The 20341-nt window shown below is 41.8% G+C and overlaps 1 protein-coding gene across 15 annotated transcripts in view; it reads right to left on the reverse strand.

Moving 5' to 3' along the window:
* Positions 1–20341, reverse strand: part of RBFOX2 (RNA binding fox-1 homolog 2) — a 255262-nt gene that overhangs the window by 148325 nt on the left and 86596 nt on the right. For all 15 annotated transcript variants that reach the window (XM_037068251.1, XM_037068250.1, XM_037068246.1 and 12 more), the window contains exon 2: positions 15847–15897. In XM_037068251.1, coding sequence (XP_036924146.1) covers positions 15847–15897 — 51 coding nt within the window. The remainder of the gene's footprint in view (positions 1–15846; positions 15898–20341) is intronic.

Raw genomic sequence — 20341 nt, forward strand, 5'->3', positions numbered from 1 at the left:
TCATAATTACATTAGCCAAGACCAAAATGAAGGAGAGAATCCTAGAAGCAGCAAGGGATAAGGGGACAGTCACCTACAAAGGAGTACCCATCAGACTGTCAGCGGATTTCTCAAAAGAGACCTTACAGGCAAGAAGGGGCTGGAAAGAAGTATTCCAAGTCATGAAATCCAAAGACCTACAGCCAAGATTGCTTTATCCAGCAAAACTTTCATTTAGAATGGAAGGACAGATAAAGTGCTTCTCAGATAAGGTCAAGTTCAAGGAGTTCATCATCACCAAGCCCTTATTATATGAAATGCTAAAGGGACTTATATAAGAAAAAGAAGATGAAAAATATGAACAGTGAAAGGACAGCAAACACACAGTTATTAACAACCACACCTAAAACAAAAGCAAACCAAGAGGACAGCTAGATCAGGAGTGGAGCCATAGAAATGAAGAACACATGGAGGGTTAGAAATAGGGGGGTGGGAGGGGGAGAAGGGGGGAGAAGGCACAGAAAATAGCATAGAGGGTAGGTAAAAAATAGGGGGGAGGGCGAGAATAGTGGGGGAAATATAGAATCCAAAGAACTTGAGACACGTGGTTATAAACTAAGGGGGGAGAATGGTAGGGGAGGGAGGGTGCGGGTGGAGGGGAATGAAGGGGGGGAATAGAACAACTGTAATGGTATAATCAATAAAATATATTTTTTTTAAAAAAAGAGACAGACATAGAGCGAGTCCACCGCACAATACCCTGTCTCAGGAGCAGAGCAGTCTCCAGAGCACCACAGAGCACAGGCTTTGCTCTGGGTGCCCTCTGTTGACAAAAACAGACACAGCCACTTGTGCTGTTGCTCTTTCCCTTTTCTCCTTCTGTCCCAGGAGAGCCAACAGCCCTTGAATGTGACTCAGACTTGAGGAAAGGGTTCCAGTTATGAAATTTTCCTAAGCCCATGCACAGTCAGGACAGACCTTTTCTTCTTCCAGTTTTCCTAGTCCCCTTCTCTTTGTATCCGCAGCTTATCTCCAAACAGTTTAACTGCTTCAGGATGGCAGAACAAGAAGTGAACAGCATTTACAGCAAAGGTGTACAGAATGTACATCACAACTGCATTTCACTTCAGAAATAGTTATCCTTTTGTAAACAGTGTCCAAAGCAATGTGAAACCATGTTGGCATTAAAAAAAAAAAAACCTAACTCATGAAGTACTTACAGTCTCTATAAATGAAAGTTGTTTAATAGATCATTCCAGACAAGTTAAAAGCACACAGAAAATTCTAGAGCTGGCAAAGACTTCTCACATTATCAACCCTGTCTTCCTCACTTGTATGAAGAAACTGAAGAACCCAAAGAGGAAAGGTGACATATACAAAGTCACAGAATTAGTGAAAACACCACATTTCCTGACTCCCAGATGACTCATGGTCTTTCCATGAGTCTGTATTATACAGTCTTTATTTAGAAACCGCTTTTACTTAATCACTACCAAGGCAAGGATAACTGCATTTTAACCACTCCATAGAGGGCAACTAAACTCACAAACATGTAACTATTCCTGAGAGAAGAGGGAGAAAAACAACCCTACTGTGTTCTACTGTGAAAAGTAAGCCTTTCCTACTATCCATACTTCCTTAACAGCAATCATTTTTAAATTAAGTTCATCTTCACACGTCAAAAACTGCACTGGTGATCAACAAGCAACGTTTAAACCAGGCGCTGGCACACCACAGTCGTGGCCAAATCTAGCCTGTGGCTCCTTTTTATACAACCCGTGTACAGACCATAAGTGTTTTTTTTTTTAATAGTTGGGAAAGGAAATCAAAAGAAACACAGTGTTTCCTGACATGTGAAATGTTTATGAAATTCAAATTTCAGTGCCCACAAGTATAGTTTTATTAGAACACAGCCATGCTCCTTCCTTCATATATTCCTTCACACAGCAGCGAAATACAAGACTGTACAGCCTAAAAAGTCAAGATATATCCTCTGATCCTTTACAGAAAATGTGTGCCCACCCTTGTTCTAAACTACTGATAGTATGATGTGTAACCTGCGGTCAAGTTGAAGTGCTGGGTGTGAGTTCTACGGAGGCCCAGGCTCAGTAGCGAGCTCCCTGCACCACTTAGCAGGGAGCTCAACCTAATTTAGGAGAGACAACCTAATCTCTCTTCCAGAGAAGCAGAAGGCACTGTGCTAGGCTCTGACATGTGCTTTAGCTACTATGTGTCAGCAATCCTATAAAAGCATTCCCATTTTATAAGTGAGCCTACGAGATAAGAGAGGTTAACTACCAGGCCCACGCTAGAACCAAAGCTCTCCGATCATTCCCCAGTGGTGTTCCAGTCAGCTGGACGGCCTCAGGGATGGTGGGGCTGCGGGCCTCCCAGTCTTGTCCATGAGGACCACTCACCCCACTTACACTTTTAACATACTGCATCCATATGCAGTATGTTAAAAGTGCATCCATACTGCATCCATTCGTTTGGAAAAGAGAGTTGCCATTAAAAAATGTAGTCTGACAGTCAGTGTACGTTTTCAAAAAAGCTAAGCTCTAGCTAGCCCTGGATTCAGGGCTCCGTGGATTCAGCCCCTGCCTGTGAAGGGAAAGGTCACAGGGTTTGATTCCCAGTAAAGGCATGTGCTTGGGTTGTAAGCCAAGTCCCAGCTTGGGGCGTGCGAGAGGCAACTGATCTATGTACCTCTCATGCAGGTGCACTGACGTTTCTCTCCCTCAAGTTTCCCTCCCTTCCCCCATCTCTAAAAATAAATAAAATCTTAAAAACAAAAAAAGCAAACTAAGCTCTAGCCACTGATTACCCCCACCTTTGGAAAATCTCTCACAAAACTGGAGACTCTCATAAAAACTACTTAACATCCTCAATAACCAATGGAGACTGAAAGTCTAACCCTACATACAGTCCACACTGCCGTCTGAGATCAAACGAGAATGAACATGAAAACGTTACACAAACTATACAGGATTACAGAAACACAACACGGAATTACCATCTCAGGAAAGCACTGGGGAAGGGAGCAAATAGGGAAATATTTGTTGTTGACCAAAGAAAAATCAAACATGCAAGTAAAATGTGAAAAAAAATGAACATTCAAAGTAACTAAGTAAAAGTAAATAAGTAAAAGACATGTGCACAGAAGAAATATTATCAACTTTGAAATCTTGATGGTTGCAAATGGGAGGAGAGTTGGGAGGATGGGTAAATAAACAGGAAGAGATTAAAATACAAATTGCCAGTTGTAAAAACAGTCACAGGGATGTAAAGTACAGCATAGGAATTATAGTCAACAATACTCTAGTAATATACATATAGCATACATAAAATATTGTAATAATATTGTATGTATAGTATCAGGGTGATGACTTCATAACTATATAAATACCTAATCACCACATTGCACACCTGAAACTAACATAATATAGTATGTCAAGTGTAAATGAAAAATTAAAAAATTATTTTTTAAAAGATTTTATTTGATTTTTTTTTGAGAGAGGGGAAGGGAGAAACAGTAAAACATCAATGGGTTGCCTCTTGCACACCCCCAACTTGGAACCTGGACCCCAACCCAGCATGTGCCCTGACCAGGAATTGAACTAGTGACCCTTCCGGTTTGCAGGACGATGCCCAACCCTGTGAGCCACACCTGTTGTGGTGAAAAACTTTTTAATTATTGAAAAGATAGTAATAAACTTTGAAATCCAACACATTTAGATTTAAAACCCAGCTTCCCCAATTAATAGCTACACAGCCTTGAGCAATGACTTAAGTCTCTGTGAGCGGGTGTCCTCGCCTGCAGACGGGGTGAGATTAAATAATACTTATTTAGCCAGTAAGCAGTGGCTAAATGCTGCCGCCGGGGCCTGGCACATGCTCAGTGCTCAGTTCTCATTAGCGCTCTTTTCATGGGGACGCCTCCACCTGTTTTGCTGAAATTAAGACACACCTGCTAGAATCAATGCAGGAGTTCCCTGTACCAATAACAAAACAATAAAATTAAGAAGTTAGAAGCATTTTCAGCTGAAATGATTCTGTGAGCCACAAAGCGTGTGGTAACATAGACTAACAATACTTTAAAGAAACAATGAAAGATCCTAATAATAGGAGATACACAGGCAGTCCCCTGCTGAGAAATTCTACTATTTCAATAGGGATATTTATTGAGTGTTTCAAAAGCTCCGTAAAATGACAGATTTACATTTACTATCCACTTGACCAAACCCATTAAACTTGTAAGAGGCCCTCTCCTGCTGAAGATCAGTTATCTAGCTTAAGTTTTAATGTTTGATACCACTCTGGAAAAGCAAAGGCAATCAGAACAAAAGTCAGAACAAAGTTAATTTTCCTTTGTCCACAGGAAAAAAATCCCAACAGAGTAGGCTCTCTATTTCAAGAAGGCTAAAGTAAGTTTACTTTTCAATTTATCCCTTTACCAGATTCTTACTAGGCATTTAGTCTGTGCCAAGTGTAACAGAACATGAAGCACGACAGGGCCCTTGGTCTCGGAGCTGTGCGGTCCTCACACCTGCTCGCCACACCCTAACAGGCGGCGATGAAGTACCAGTGCAGAGAGGAAAGAATGTGCTTGGGGGTTCAGCAGACACTGAGTCTATTCCCAAATAAGTGCATCAGGCAAGGCTTCATGGAGGAAGTAGAATTTTAAATGGGATTCTGCCCTGGATGGTGTGGCTCAGTGGACTGAGCACCAGCCTGTGAATCAAAGGTCACCAGTTCGAGCCCTGGCCAGGTCATGTGCCTGGGTTGCAGGCCAGGTCCCTAGTTGGTGTGCAAGAGGCAACCAATCCATGTTTCTCTCCCTCTCTCCCTGCTTTCCTTCTCTCTAAATATAAATAAGTAAAATCTTTTTAAAAATAGTTTGAAAGCGGGATTCAAAGGATAGAGTGTGTTTAAACATGGAAAATACCACAAGTAAAGAAAATAGGATTGAAACCCCTATCTGATTTCAAAGCTAAACTGGCCTGCCCCATACTGTGTCTGGAACACTGAATACCTTATATGATACAAAAGGAAAAAGACTGGGGTCACACTGCAGAAGGCCTAGAATATCCATTAAAGGGTTTTCAGCAGATAAAAGCTAGGCACAGTAATGAGACCCCAATGGGATCAGAGCTGTGCCTGTACAGTTTAAATGCATGTTATCGCGCAATTCGCTGAAATTATTTTCTGGTGGCACCAAATTTTCTAACAAAAACTTAAGTCATCTGTTGTAGCTTCCTGCCTCACTAAACTGGCCTTCAATCATCTCAGTACAATGGTATACAGCTAATGCGACTAACAAAAATATTTGATCTACAACTGAAACACATAACTATATTGCCTGCCAACTATGAGACCTTTTGCCTTCTCTTTTACTTAACTAGTTGGTTTCATTCCAAATCATCTGTTGAATGACTTAAGTTTATGTTGAATGATTTAGAAGGTTGTCTATTGAAGAGCGAAGGGTCGAGGAGACATATCGAGCTTCTTAAAAGTAAACACGAAACTGCAGTCAGGGTTTCTGGGAGAAGACCACCTGCTGTTTGCTGGCACTAAGCAGTGCAGCGAGAACGCAGCCTCCCGCCCACTTGCTGCCCTAAGCAACTCTAGACAGATAAAGCTCCTAATTTTGAAAACTGCTAATAAAGGAAATTCTCATTTTCCTTTGTAAACAGTCCCAGTGATTAACAAACTTTGGTCAGATAACTCTTTTTGATGGTCACAATAAAACCTGTCATTATAATATAAATCAACTGCCTATATAAAGTTTTAGGTCAATCTACTAGAAAGTTAAACAGTGAAGTTATGATCCATCCATTTACAAAACACTTACGCAACCGAATCAAGAGCTGAATACAGACTGTTCTGACAGCCAAAACCACAACAACCCTAAACTGAGCAAAATGAGGCAAAGACAGGGGAGAAGTCAAACTGTGATGTAAGAGACAAGACGTTTCAAAGAAACCAGGTACTGAGAAGAGAGGTGAGAAGAAAATCCAAACAGACTTCTGTGCTCCTGGCCCAAGTCACACTCACCTACCCATGGGTCCACAGCAGCCCTGCTAGGTCCAGAGGCAAGAAGCAGCGTGATAAAAGCACCTTTTGTTTCCACCCTGAAGCGTGGCACTCCCGAGAACCACAAAATCAAACCCATAGAGCCCAAAGGGGCTTTCAAGGTCCAAAGAGGAAGCTCGGGCCCAAAGGTTGGAGACTCTCTAAAGCACGTGGAAGGCTGAAGGCAGAGATCAGCACATAACAGTATCAGCCCGTAAGTCACTCCTGACCCATCAAATTTTTTAAAATTTAATCCTTATGACCACCTTACAAAAGGACAGACTACCACCCTCACTTTCACAGATGAGAAAACATAGAGTCTTAGAGAAATTAAATGATTTGCTCATGGTCTTCACAACATTTCCTAAACTCACTTGACCTGACCTTTCTGGAAACGCTCACGCTATAGACAACGTGTTAATGTGTTCAAATGATTGGAGGAATTAGGAAACATTTCATAAAGGAGGTTAAGTTGTGGCCAGGGATGCTCAGAATTCTGCTGGGAAAAGGAGAAACATTTCAAGCAAAAGGAAGAAATAAACATCCAAGACAGATATTTGAAGGACTGTGAGGAGACATACAGACCAGAAGCAATATGCAAACAGGGCAACGATGAGCCAGATAAACATGGAGAGACCCGGCTGTCCGCAGTTTGGACGGGACTGTGTTCAAGTCATGCAGCCGTCCACAGAACTGACACTGCCAAGACCTGTGATGAGTCAGGTCAATAAACTTACACACAAATCATCTACCTCACAGACAGATTTTTCCAGGTTTTATTTATTTTTAGAGAGAGGGGAAGGGAAGGAGAAAGAAGAAGAGAAACATCAATGTGTGGCTGCCTCTTGTGCACCCCCTACTGGGGACCTGGCCTAAAACCCAGGCCTGTGCCCTGACTGGGAAGTGAATCAATGACCCTTTGGTTCACAGGCTGGCACTCAATCCACTGAGCCACAGCAGCCAGGGCAGATTTTTCTTGAAAGTATGGCAAAGCTATGTTCCTGGGCTAGAAATTTCAAATCTACAGATTAGTCATTTCAGGTGGTGAATAACTGAGAATCAAAAAGAGAATGAGGAAATAGACGTATACTGTGACAACTAACTGTTTCCTCATAAAGCTCTGCAAAGGGCTCCTTTCTATAGAATAAATGAGGAAAAAGATCTGTTGACCCTATCACATGCCCAAAACTCCATGCATGACCCCTAACCCTGCAACAACCTTTCTGAGTAGGTGCTACTCCTACTTCATGGATGAAGGGACTCGGGCTGAGAGAAGGAAGAACTTGCCTGGAGTCACACAGCCTGCAATGGCAGAGCCCACGCTCAAACCCAAAGGCCCTGCAGGGGCGGGCGGGTGGGGGTGTGAGTGTGGTGTGCATGTGTCTACAGAGATATTTCCATGAAACAGCCTTAAATAGAACCTACAGTGTCTTAAAGCCAATAAACGGGGCTGATCCTCTACCACACCTCATCCCTCGGGACATGTGGAAAGCAGCATAATTCGTCTTGACCATGTGAAGAGCTTTCTTGCCCAGGCATGCCTGTCACCGGCTATCTGGAGAGGCTGTGGCAGCCAAAGACAAAGTCACTATAAACTGGCCCATCTCCCTTGAGCGACCACTAGGCCTGAACAGAGAGTCGATGCCTGTGTTCAGTCTCTTTCATGTGACAGTTGTGCAGAGTTTACCCAAACTTAGCAAACAGTTTTGTTTTCCTTTATTGGGGCAAGGGAGGAAGATGTGTCTTACAAAATCTGGTAGCTGAGAAGAAGTACTTTCAAACTGCAAATCTGACAAAGAACCTGTATCTAAAAAACACTTACAACTTTGTCAGTAATAACAGGACAAACAAAAAAACAGTGGACAAAAGACTTGAACAGATGTCTCAACAGAGAAGATACCTAAATGACTAATAATAAGCGCATGAAAAGGTATTCCTACTCGCTAATCATTAGGAAATATAAAATGAAAACCACAGTGAGATACCACCACACACTCACTACAGTCAAAAAGGTCAATAAAAGCAAGCAACTTTGGAAAAGAGTTTGTCAATTTCTTAAAAAGTTAAGCATGAGCTGCCCTAGCCGAGTGGCTCAGTTGGCTGGGTGTTGTCCTGTACAGCAAAAAAGGCAACCAATTAATGTTTCTCTCTCTCTACCCTCCTTCCTCTCCTCCCTTTCCTCTCTCTCTAAAATCACTAAAAATATGCTCAGGTGAGGATAAAGAAAAAGCATGAACTTACCATAAGCCCAGCAATTCTACTTCTAGAAATCTACCCAAGAGAAATCAGAACATGCCCACACAAGACTGTATGCAAATGTTCGTAACAGTATCATTCCCAACAGCCAAGCTGGAGACAGCCCATGTATCTGTCAGTCGGTGAACAGAATGACGAAAGGGGCGAGCCACACAGCACAGCACTACCCAGCAGCAAAGAGTGGTGACCGAGTGACACCTACACGGCAACACGGACAAACCCCCAAAACATGCTAAGTAAAAGAAGACACACACAAGACCACATGCATATGATTCCATTTCCACAAAATGTCCAGAAAAGACGATTTTATGGAGTCAGAAAGCAGGCCAGGGGCTGCCTAGGGCTGGAGTGACAGTAAAGACTGACTGCAACAAAAGCCAGGAGGATTCGGGGGGACACAGAAATGTTCTAAAGCTGGGCTGTAACAATGGTGGCTCAACTCTATCAGTTTAATAAAATCACTGGAAAAGTACACTCACAAGGGGGAATTTCATGATGCAAAATTCATACAGTGCCTTTTTTAAAAGTAATTACTAAATACATATACTTTTTCCTATATATTTATGTATATATTTAATAGCTCCAGGGGAAACAAAAAGGTATATAAGGAAGGGAATGTAATAATATTATTTTATGATTCAACTATAAAAATATTTAGTCGTAATATATTATGCAATCACAAATCAATAATGAACCCTAATCTAACCAAAAAAGATGTCTTTATTTGAAAGGAGGAAGTATCTATAAAACTTCATTTCTCATTGTTAACAGCAGGAAGCTGTCTTAAATCGATAAATGAAGAAATAGCAGAATAAGCCTGTTATTTAAAAACACAGCAGGAAGCAGCAGAGGACATAGAGTGGTCCTTCCCTCCTGGGAAGGACCCCTAACCTATCCACAGAATGCATCTGGAAGCCTGGGCCGACAACATGGTTTGAGAACATGAAGCTCACACAGGCGCAGCTACCGCCTCTCGTCCACTAGAGGGCGGAAGGCAGCACTGCAGAAGGAATCAACCACTGCGGTCAGGCACTGGAGAGAGGCGATCTTTGGAAAAGCACGGCATGAAGCCTGAAAGTGGGGTTCTAGACAACCTAGTAGGAAAAAAACAGAGTGTTTTTATATTTATAAATAGGTTTCATATTTTCTGTAGTTTAAAACCAAAGCAGAAGCATTTTTAGTTAAAAGGGGAGCCAGTAAGAAAATTATTATAGATTGTAAGATACAAAGGGGGTATGAAACATTTTGCTCCTGAACCAGTCATTTGAATCCAGTGTCCACCTGGGAGAGGGGGGTGAAGTGAAATTTTTCATTTAACAAATAAGTTCTAGCTGGAATCGATATTAAATGTGGCAAATGACAGATTTATTGCTACACAGTCTAAGGTTGCATTTGGGGGGCGGAGCTCCTAAGATTCATTCTTCACAGCAACCAGAATGTTGTTTTTAAAGACATAAAACAGATCGTGTCATTTCCCTGCTTAAAACCTTTAAAGGCTTATTAGCAGTAAACTGAGGACAACATTCATTTATTCATTCAACAAATAATTATTTATCTTCTCCCACATGCCAAGCTCTGCTCTAACCCAGGTCATAGCCTGTGCAGAATTTCTACATTAGTAAGAGACAGACAATGAAGCACCCACATCACGTAATTTCAGAGAATAAATAGAAATTTGAAGGAGATACAACTGAACAGTCAGGTCATGTACATGAACAACTGTAGTCTGGTGCAGTCAGAGAGGGCTTCCTCTGAAGAGTAAACTTTGTACCTGTGGCCCGAATGAGGGTAAGGAGGTAAGGATCTAGGTGAAGGTCACTGCAAATTTGAAGGTGGAGGAGACAGTGATTCCACCGGCCTGAAGCTGGGGATCAAGTCTGATGAGTTCAAGATTGAAAAGAATGGCCAATGAGGCTGAAGCCAAGTGTAAGAGCTGGAGGAGATGGAATTACAGAGGTAAGCAGTCGGCACCCCTACGAACACTCCTATACCAACCCATACAATGAGATCATGTTCTGCAAAAAAAAAAAGGAATGAAGTACTAACTCATGCTACAACATGATGAACCTTGAAAACACTGCACCGAGTGGAAGAAGCCGGTCACAAAAGACCGTATGTTGCATGATTCCATGTATATGAAATATCCAGAATAGGCAAATTCACAGAGAAAGAAAGATTACTGGTTGCTTAGGGCTGGGAAGAAGGATAGAAAGTAGGGAAGCGACTGCTGAAGGGTATGAGGCTTCTTTAAGGCTACATTTTTAAGGACAACAATATTAGACTTTTGTCTGCAAAACTATACATTGCAATGAAGAAAATCAATTTTGGTCAATCAATTGTTGGTCACACCAACAATTTTTTAAATGGAATGAAACAGTAGAAAATATCACAGTGCTTAGAGCATAATAAAAATAAGTATTACTTGGTAAAACTAATTTTAAGTTATGCTCACACAGATGTGTGAATATGTGTACAATGAATCACGACGGTATTGCTGACTAGTGGATGCCGTCCTATTTTAGATTAAAAAACAACTTGAACATCCTCACTGTGTCTTTCACTCTAACTCTCCCCAAGGGAAGAATAGGAGCCATTATTTCTTTGCCATCAAACCAAATGAATATAAAAGAAAATGCATTTGCTATTGTCCATGGCTCTCAATCAAAAGAACTAAAATCCCTGAAGGTTCATTTATAAAAAATTGGACTAATATAAAGTCCTTTCCAGGGATCAAGTAAAAAATTGGTTAGAAAAAGAGGAGTAAAAAAATTCTTGAGAGGAAAATATTTTGGAAAAAATATATCCCTTGTCATTTTAAGTCTATCCTCTGAGTTAAAGGCTGCACTCTGAATTGGAATCTCCAACAGTTTGAACAATATCTGTCAGCCTGAACCTTTCCTTGGGCACGCCCGCTTTGCTGCCGTGTATCATCCCAACTTGTCCATGCTGTGCCTTTTCAACAGAATTTTAGAATACTGAAGGGAAAAAACTTTAGGGAGCCACGGACTTAGCATTTAAAAGATCAACAAAGAGCTTGACACCATGACATTGATTTTTCTTTATATTTAAAATACAAAAAGATAAGCTGTGAACCATAAGCTATTCTACAAATAGGAAAGAAAACTTGACAGAAATAAGTTGTTTAAGGGACCTCCAGGTCATATGAAAGCTTTTTAGACTGCCATATTCTCCAAAGATTCTATAATGTCTCGACACACCAGCAAGAGAACGTCCCCAGTTCAAAGAATGAACAGGGACAGAAGAACGCAAAAGGGAAATAAGGAACATGGAGGCTGGAAGTCCCAGATGCCAGTCCAACTTGGCCACTTACTATCTATGTGACATTGGAGATTCATTTAAAAACCTCTGCTTGGGTTTCCGTATCTATAAATACAGGTTAAAAAATCCAACTTACCTGGCAGAGCTACTGTGAAGGTCAGAACTGATTATACATGGAAGGAAGCCCACATCATAAACAATAAAGTCCTTTCAAACATTCACTTTTATTAAATATAATTTAACACTCCCATTTCCACAGCTGACTCAACACCTGAACCCAATGAAGAAGCTGCGCTGTTACCTCTCACCTTGAACGTGAGCGGCACCGCGCCACAACCCACACACCGACTACCTCAGTTGACAGGAGGTTCACGCCCTGCTTTGTTTACAGCTAGAGTGACCCCACATCCCATTCACCCAGGTTTGCCTGGGACTGTTTTAACAGCACCACCCCTTTTCACTCTCAGAAGGGCCCCAACTTGAATGATAAATTATAAGGTCACCCTAATTAACATCAGACATAAAGTTGTGGCACCAAGAGGTAGCAAGGGGCTGGCTCTACGATCCCCACTGTACATTCCAGGGGCCCCCTGAAAGCCATCACAAATAAATAACACTAGCAAAACAGTATGCTTGCTACGCCGAACTAAGCCTAATCAGATTGCTGATCCTAAACTCCTCCTATATAAAAACTCTGGAGCTAATGCACACAAATATTCTCTCGTTTAAAACATATTACAAACCCACAAAACACTCCAGCCTCAATCAGCACTTGAGAACTCACACACACATAGATCACAAGGAAAGCCAAGGAGCAACCCAAAGCACTGTGTCACACCATCCACCTAACGCCCTGCGCAGCCTTAGAGCAGACCCCCAACCTCCTGGGCTGACTTCCACCTTGGAATGTCCGGAACAATGTCTGTCTCCCCCACTTCCACAGAGAGACCATGTCAGCAAGCACAGTGAATTGCTCAGAGTGCCTGACAAAAGCAATGGACGGCCATCCCATAAAGCCTGTTAACTGGATGGGAAAGAAGGCTAAGGTGACCTTGCATAACGAAGCAAAACCTCCGCAAGGCAGCAGGTACCTTTTCTCCCTCCTATCTACCCTTCACGGTTTTTTAATTCAAATGCGTTGCCAGGGACTTCACTACAGGATGGAAAGGGTCACTAAAACAGTGAAATGTTAGTCTTCTTCATGCTGGGGAACTTGGTTGTGACCATCCGTAACCAAGGGTAATAGACTCCTAGATCTACGGTGGGACTCCAAAGGGTCTATGAAGCCCCCAAATGGTAAACCAAGTACAACGGAGTGAGCAGGCACCCATGCACACGAGCACCTTTATTCCTGGGTGAGTCACTCACTCCCAGAATACAAGGAAGGGCCCTCAATAAACTGAAGACACATTTTAGTTCTTATTCAGTTACCAATTTGTATTATTACCATGGATAAACCACTGTAATCCCTGTGTGCCTCAGTTTCCTTATATTTCCAAAGGGAATATCTGCGTACCCTACTGCAAAAGATGGGTGAGAGGATGAGATGAGAAAACACTGATGTGAGTGTTCTGCACCAATCAAAAAATCTGTAATTTTTCTCTTTTAAAATCACCGGTACATGTAGACAGGAATGCTGCCTGGGGACGGCTCTTATCTATTTAGAAAGGAGCACCAAAAGAACTTTTAAAATGCCAATAGTGACACGACTAAAACTCACCCTTACTCCACTCCCCAGTTCCTGGGTTTGCCACGCCAGACCACTCTGGGGAGAGGTAAAGACCACAGGTTCTGTGTCTGCCAGCTCAGAGCACTCAGTGACCAGTGTCCCACCCTCACAAATCCCTCCCAAATCTCAGAGCACAGAGTGAGAGTTCACAAGGTCAGGCACATGAACTAGTAGTACTCACGTGGACTCTCTATTCCTCAAATGCAACAAGCCAGCTATTCAAAACTTGCCTGTTTGCACCACTCAAAGATCGCAAATTCAAAGATTCAGCCACAGAACAAAATAAAGCCCAGGAAAACAAAGTAAAATAAACCTGTCACCATTAGAATGTGCCCCAAAGTAAATGAACAGCTTTAAATCATAGCCAAGTGTCCGCACAGGCCTACAGGACAGTATGAGTAATGAGTATACAGGTTACAGGGATGGCTCCCTGCTGCAAATGAAAGGAAAAATAAAGTAGTCCACACAAATACTCTACTTTTTGTGCTTTAACACATTCCTCTTAATTCCTCATGCTTGGCTCCTTACTGATCAGAAATCCCCACAGAAGAGCCCAGCATTATATCATACAGTACCCTTTTAGAGTTTTTGAAACTCAGTAAGTCTGTTCCCATACTTCAATTAGTTCCACCTTCCTATATTTAAAATCAGCCTACATGCAAAATAAGCAACACTTCATAAATAATTTAATACTTCTACTAGTATGCAAAACTAGGCTAAGAAGACTGGCCCTGATCCCTAATACTTCACGGGTCACATGTGAAAAGTACAGAACCAGGAAACATCGCTCGCTCACAGTGGCCCATAGACCTTGTCCGCAGCACCTGGGTGAGCAAGCCTGCCCTCAGACCTCACTCCACCAGAGCCCCGAGGCCCAGGTTTCCAGGCAACAACACTTTCCTGATGTACGCACAGGACGTAGAACTACTATCAAAGGGCATAAATCTCACAGCTCACGGAAGCTCTAAGGCAAACCCAAGCAAGAAAGAAAAGAAAGAAAGAAAGAACCCTAGATATTCTCCTTAGATCTGGGGTAAATGGCCATATCTTTCACCAAAAACTTCCGGGGATGATCTTAAGTTCCAGTGGTGATGACCCCACAGGGAGATGAACACAGAAGTGAACCACGTACTTTCTCTTCCTTTTTCTTCTTATCTGACCTAGGGCCATTCTGATGTCAACGCAGCGGCAAAAGTGCAAGAATTGGGCAAATACTGTCAAGTGGGGAGGCCCCCCAATGAGGTGACTGTTGATTACGGAGCCATGCTAGTTTTAAAAATCAGCTTCAGGGGCTCTAAAGAGATTCAATTAATTTCTGGAAAAGGGAACTATGTCAACTTTGGTTTAGTATTCACATATCCCTTGGACAAGCCTAATAATGGTGGCACTTTTTTTGGACAACTCTACAAGGTAGATAGATAAGCATTCAAAGGTATTTCTAGGAACTACACCTTCAACCCTCCTGAAGAATATCAATATCCCCAAACAGCAAGAAGGTATATTCAGAGGCTCACTGTCTTACGCCACATGCCTCTGAAACAGCCTTACCTGTTCTTCTACCCTAGCTCTGCTTTGGCCTCATCTGCTCAAAGCTTCAATAGCCAAAGACAGGGAAGGCATTTTACACACTCACCTAAACCATACGGAGGATGTCTCGTAGGATGCAGTTCTGCCCTAAACCACAACAGGGCCTGGGCTTTCTCCAGCCGTCCTTCCTATCTAACAAAGAAAGACAGCAGAAACTTCCCCCTCTCAAGCAAGCCTCCCCTGATTAAAACCATAAGGCTGAATTCCCCCAGGGAGGAGAATGGAATTTCTCGTTGCAGATTATTGCAGGACTCAAAAAATCTGTGCAAGCAGGGGCAATGTGACAGAGAACAAAGAGACAAGTCCAGTATTTAGAATTGCGAGGCACCAAGAAAACCTGGTTTAAAATGATTACATAGCCTGGAGAAGAAAAAACAAAAGCAATTATGATTGCATGTGAGTGGTTTTCCCCTATAATATCCACCAATTCAATACAGTGATTATGCTACTGTTAAGATTAAGAAATACAGGGTGGGGCAAAAGTAGGTGTACAGCTGTGCATATGGAAAATAATAAAATAATAATATGAGAATAAACTGTTTCACATACAACTGTAAACCTACTTTTGCCCTACCATATGTACTTTATTTCTACCTCTAAATATAAACTAATTGCTGAAATTAACCATATCACTTTCTAAAGATTTATTTATTTATTTATTTATTTATCTTTAGAGGGGAAGGGAAGGAGAGAGGGAGAGAAACATCAATGTATGGTTGCCTCTCGTGGGTCCCTTGCTGGGAACCGGCCCGCAACCCAGGCATGTGCCCTGACTGGGAATCAGCTGGTTCGCAGGCCCGCGCTCAATCCACTGAGCTACACCAGCCAGGGCCATATCACTTTCTAAAATAAACAATTTCAGTAAATGCTCTCTATCATAGTATCCTTAGATAAACACGCACCCATATACACAAATATCTGAGTTGTAAGTGGCAGATACCAACCTGGCTGTCCCGTGCTGGGAATCCATGATAACCTGGGGTCAGAGGCTCGTTCTACGAGAAAGAAGAGAAAAGAAAACTGTAAGACAAAAGAAAATGTTAACAATAATCCAAATCAGCCAAATTGGTCAAATATAAATTCCTGCACCAGATCCTAAGCTGCTCTGTTGCTATATTCCACCCTACCTCATACCCTTCCCAGTTCACCCTATACAATGGCAAAAAACAAACAAGGAAACCAGTGATTGCTGACAAACACTATTTTCCTCTGTGTACAGCTCAATCTATTTCCTTCCCAAGTATGTATTAACAAGGGAGCTCCTGGGATTTGGGATTTGGGGCAGAACCATTCCTAAGCTCACACTGCGGGACTTTAGCATCCCTAGCCCCTAACCACTAAAAGCCAGTACCTGTCCTGAACACCAGGTCAACGCAAAATGTCCACACATTTCCCAAAGTCCCCTGGTTGCAAGTGGGACAGTACCACCCCTGCTGAGAACCACTTCTTGACCTGGAGAGGTTTTGGCCCCTCCCCTCTACCAATCTGCTTCTCTTCTGTTCTTTTACAGTTTTAAAAATTGATTTTAGAGACAGAGAGGATAAGAGAGATCAATTTGCTGTTCACCTAGTTAGGCATCATTGGTTAATCCTTCAACTGTTCTAACCCAGACGAAACCCCCCTCTGCCCCAGACTCCCTCTACCGCTCTTCATCATTGCACAGACTCAGTAACTCCTAACACGCACACACACAAGGCCTCCCAGAAAGTATCCAGCCACGGAATGTGAAAAACAGAGACATTTATCAAAGGTACAAGATACAAGAAACATTGTACACAGGACAATGACACCTCAGTCCCCTTCAAAGCGGGCACCTTGGGACCTCCCACAGTGCTCCTGATCGCTATCAGCCACCGTAGTATTTTTCTGAATCTCACTGACAGTCTGAAATCTCTTTCCTTTCAAAGGTGATTTTAGTTTTGGGAAAAGCCCGAAGTCACAGGGCACCAAATCTGGGCTGTAGGGGGCTGAGTCACCTGGGAGATTTGATGTTTCACCAAAACCTCTGCACAAGACGTGATGTGTGGGCAGGTGTGTTGTGGTAACAAAGCTGCCAATCACCAGCTGCCCGCAGTTGCTGCCTTCTGAGTCATCTGAATAGTTTCCATGAAGGAATGCTCATTTGATGCAGATTCACTGCTCTATCCACTCAGTCATTTTGAATGCAATGGCCACACAGCACACATGCTCACTCACCGGCATCTGTTGCCCCCACTGACCAGCACAGTGAAGTCACTCTTGTTCACGCCATGTGCATTTCAGTCCACTCTCCTTGGCTGCCAGGTTACATCAATGTCACACAAATCATTCTTGTTATATTAACAATGGTTGGATTGTTTTCTGGACAGATCTCTTATGTTAAAATTTGTTTATGTTACTTGTACAATTTACTTTTCATATTATGACTCTATAAATCTTATTTTTGTAAAGATGTACCATATTCACATTAATCATTAAATCTAGATCTTTGAGGGCAAAAATGAGAGCTAATAAAAGCTATACACCCCTAGTCAGGTAGCTTAGTTGGTGGAGCACTGTCCCATACACCAAAGGTTGCAGGTTCGATCCCTGGTCAGGACACATACCTAGGTTGTGGGTTTAGTTTAGGGGAGCAGGCAGGAGGCAAGCAACTGATTTCCTCTCTCACACTGATGTTTTCCTCTCCCTGCCCCCATATCTTTCTCTCCCTCCCTCCCTCCCTCTCTAAAATCAATAAACATATCCTAGGGTAAGAATTTTAAAAAGAAACGTATAAGTGACAAAATAATATTGAGAAAGGAGAACAAAGTTTGAAGGACTCACACTTCCTGATTTCGAAGTTGGCCACGAAGTTCAGTAACGAAGGTACTGTAACACTGGCGTAAGAACAGACACACAGACCAATGAAACACTAAGAAAGTTCCAAAATCAACCCCTGCAGTTATGAACTGGTTTTTGAAAAGGTACCAAAAACCCAAAATGAATGGAGAAAAAAAGGAGTACCCTCAGTAAGTGGTGCTGGGACAGCTGGGTATCCACACGCACAACAACAGAGGCTGGGGCTCTATCTCACGCCGTACACAAAATTGACTCAAAATGCATCACAGACTTTGAGCCATAAAACTCTTAGGAGAAACATACAAATAAATCTTCCTAACCATTGATTAGGCAATGGTTTCTTCAATATGACACCAAAAGCACAAATGACAAAGGAAAAATTAGATAAACTGAACTTCATCAAAATTTTAAAACATTTGTTCTTCAAAGGACACCACCAGTTCTGAGGACCTAACGAACAACACAGTGATTATAGTTAATACTATACCATATACTTGAAAGTCACTAAGAAAGGCAATCTTAAATGTTCTCACACACACACACACACACACACACACACACACACGAGAAAGAAACGTCAATTACAATAACATGCTGCAGGCATTAGGCGATGGTGGTAATCACTTTGCGATATGTAAGCGTATAAAATCAACACACTGTACACCATAAAGTGACATGATGTTATTTGTCCATTTTAATTTGATGATGAAGCTGGGGGGCTGGGGGAAAACATAATCAAATGAAAAGACAGCCCACATAATGGGAGAAAATATTTGTAAATTTTATGTCTGATAAGGAACTTGTATTTAAAATATAGTCTAAAGAACTCTCTTACAACTCAACAACAAAAACACATCCCAAATTTTAAACTGAGCAAAGGGTTTGAACAGGAAGCTCTCCAAATAACAAAGAGCCAATAAGTACATGAAGAGATGCTCATCTCACTAGTCAGCTGGGAAATGCAAACTAAAACCACAGTGAGGTGACATTTCACAGCCAGTGGAGTGGTTGTGATAAAAAAGTTGGCCAATAACAAGTATTGGAAAGAACATGGAGAAACTGGAATCTCACACATTAGGATGAGAATATAAAAAGTACAGCCACTTTGGAAACAGTTTAACAGACCCTCGAAATGTTCAGAGTTACAAAGTGACTCAGCAATTGCACACCTAGGCATAACTAAGAAAATGAAAACAATATTCACCCAAAACCTTGTATGCAAATGTTCACAGCAGCATTATTTCCTATTGCCAAAAAAAACAGAAACAATTTGAATGTCTATAACTGATGGATGGACAATGTGCTATATATCCATAATTGAATACTATTCAGCAATAAAAAGGAACGTACTTACACAACATGGGTGAAATCTCGAAAACATCAACACTGAGTGACAAAAGCCAGGGATAAAAGATCACAAATTGTATGATTCCATTTACATGAAATACCCAGAAAGGACAAATCAATGGAGAAAGAAACTAAATTAGTAGTTCCAGAAGCTAAAGGCAAAGAATGGGAAGCAACTGTTAACAGGCAGTAGGTTTATTTTTGGTGATGAAAATATTCTGGAATTAGATACTGGTGATGGTCGCACGATTCTATGGTTATACACTAAAAACCACCAAAACACTAACCACTACAGATACTTCTAAAGGGTGAGATTTATGGTCAGTGCATTATATATCAATAAACCTATTATCTAAAAATATGACTACAGGCAACGTTGGCTATTTTCACACTAATTTTTACAGGGGAGGCATACACAGCTTAGACTGTAGCCAAAGAACAGGGTTCCTTCCGAAACCCACAAGTGCCTTGTTTTTTCTGGATTCCACAAATTTATTTCAGCACCACCGCCTATAGACTTTTAACAATAGTGATGGCAAAGATGATAATACTGGATACTGGACAGCTGATCAGGTATAGCTTCAGGATGGGGGGAAGGAGGAAGAGAAAGGAGCAAAGAGGAGATGATAAGGTATAGCTCTTCAGTGGGAAAGTCAAACTTTCAACCCAAGTCTGTTGGGCTCCAAAGCCCCTGTTCTTTCCATTTTATCGGTTCCCTTCTCTAACAACCATTCCACATTATTCCTTTACAGTGACTATTTCAAGATTGTCTGAGAACAAAGAAAGTAATCAAAAACACCCCAAAGCACAACTAACAGAGATGCATCAATCCTGGAGAACATCCATGTTTAAAACATATTCTTTGGTTCAACAAAGCAGAAAACGTTTTATAAGGGGAAAAAATCACATTCCTACAAGCCAACACTCTCGAAAACTTTAATAGCAAAGACAGATATAACGGGCTGCACAGAGATGTACCAGAGGAAAGGGATCTATTTACTCCTTTCTTGCCTTAGCAAAGCAGTACTCTCCTGCATCTCCATCTCTCAAATGGGCTATTTGGAACTCTCCAGCCCTCAGAAATGCCCTCTCTGAAAGAGGTCTACACTTAATGCCCAAGGCTTGCTTTCCTTTTCTTTCCCTCTTCTCTTATTTTTAGAAAGAGGGGATGAGAGGAAGTGAGGGAGAGAAACATCAATGTATGGTTCACATGCCCACAACCCAGATATGTGCCCTGACTTGGAATCGAACTGGCAACCCTTTGGTTCACAGGCT

Source organism: Sturnira hondurensis, unplaced genomic scaffold, assembly GCF_014824575.4.
Source record: "Sturnira hondurensis isolate 20B ecotype Veracruz unplaced genomic scaffold, ASM1482457v3 Scaffold0017436, whole genome shotgun sequence".
Lineage (NCBI taxonomy): Eukaryota > Metazoa > Chordata > Mammalia > Chiroptera > Phyllostomidae > Sturnira > Sturnira hondurensis.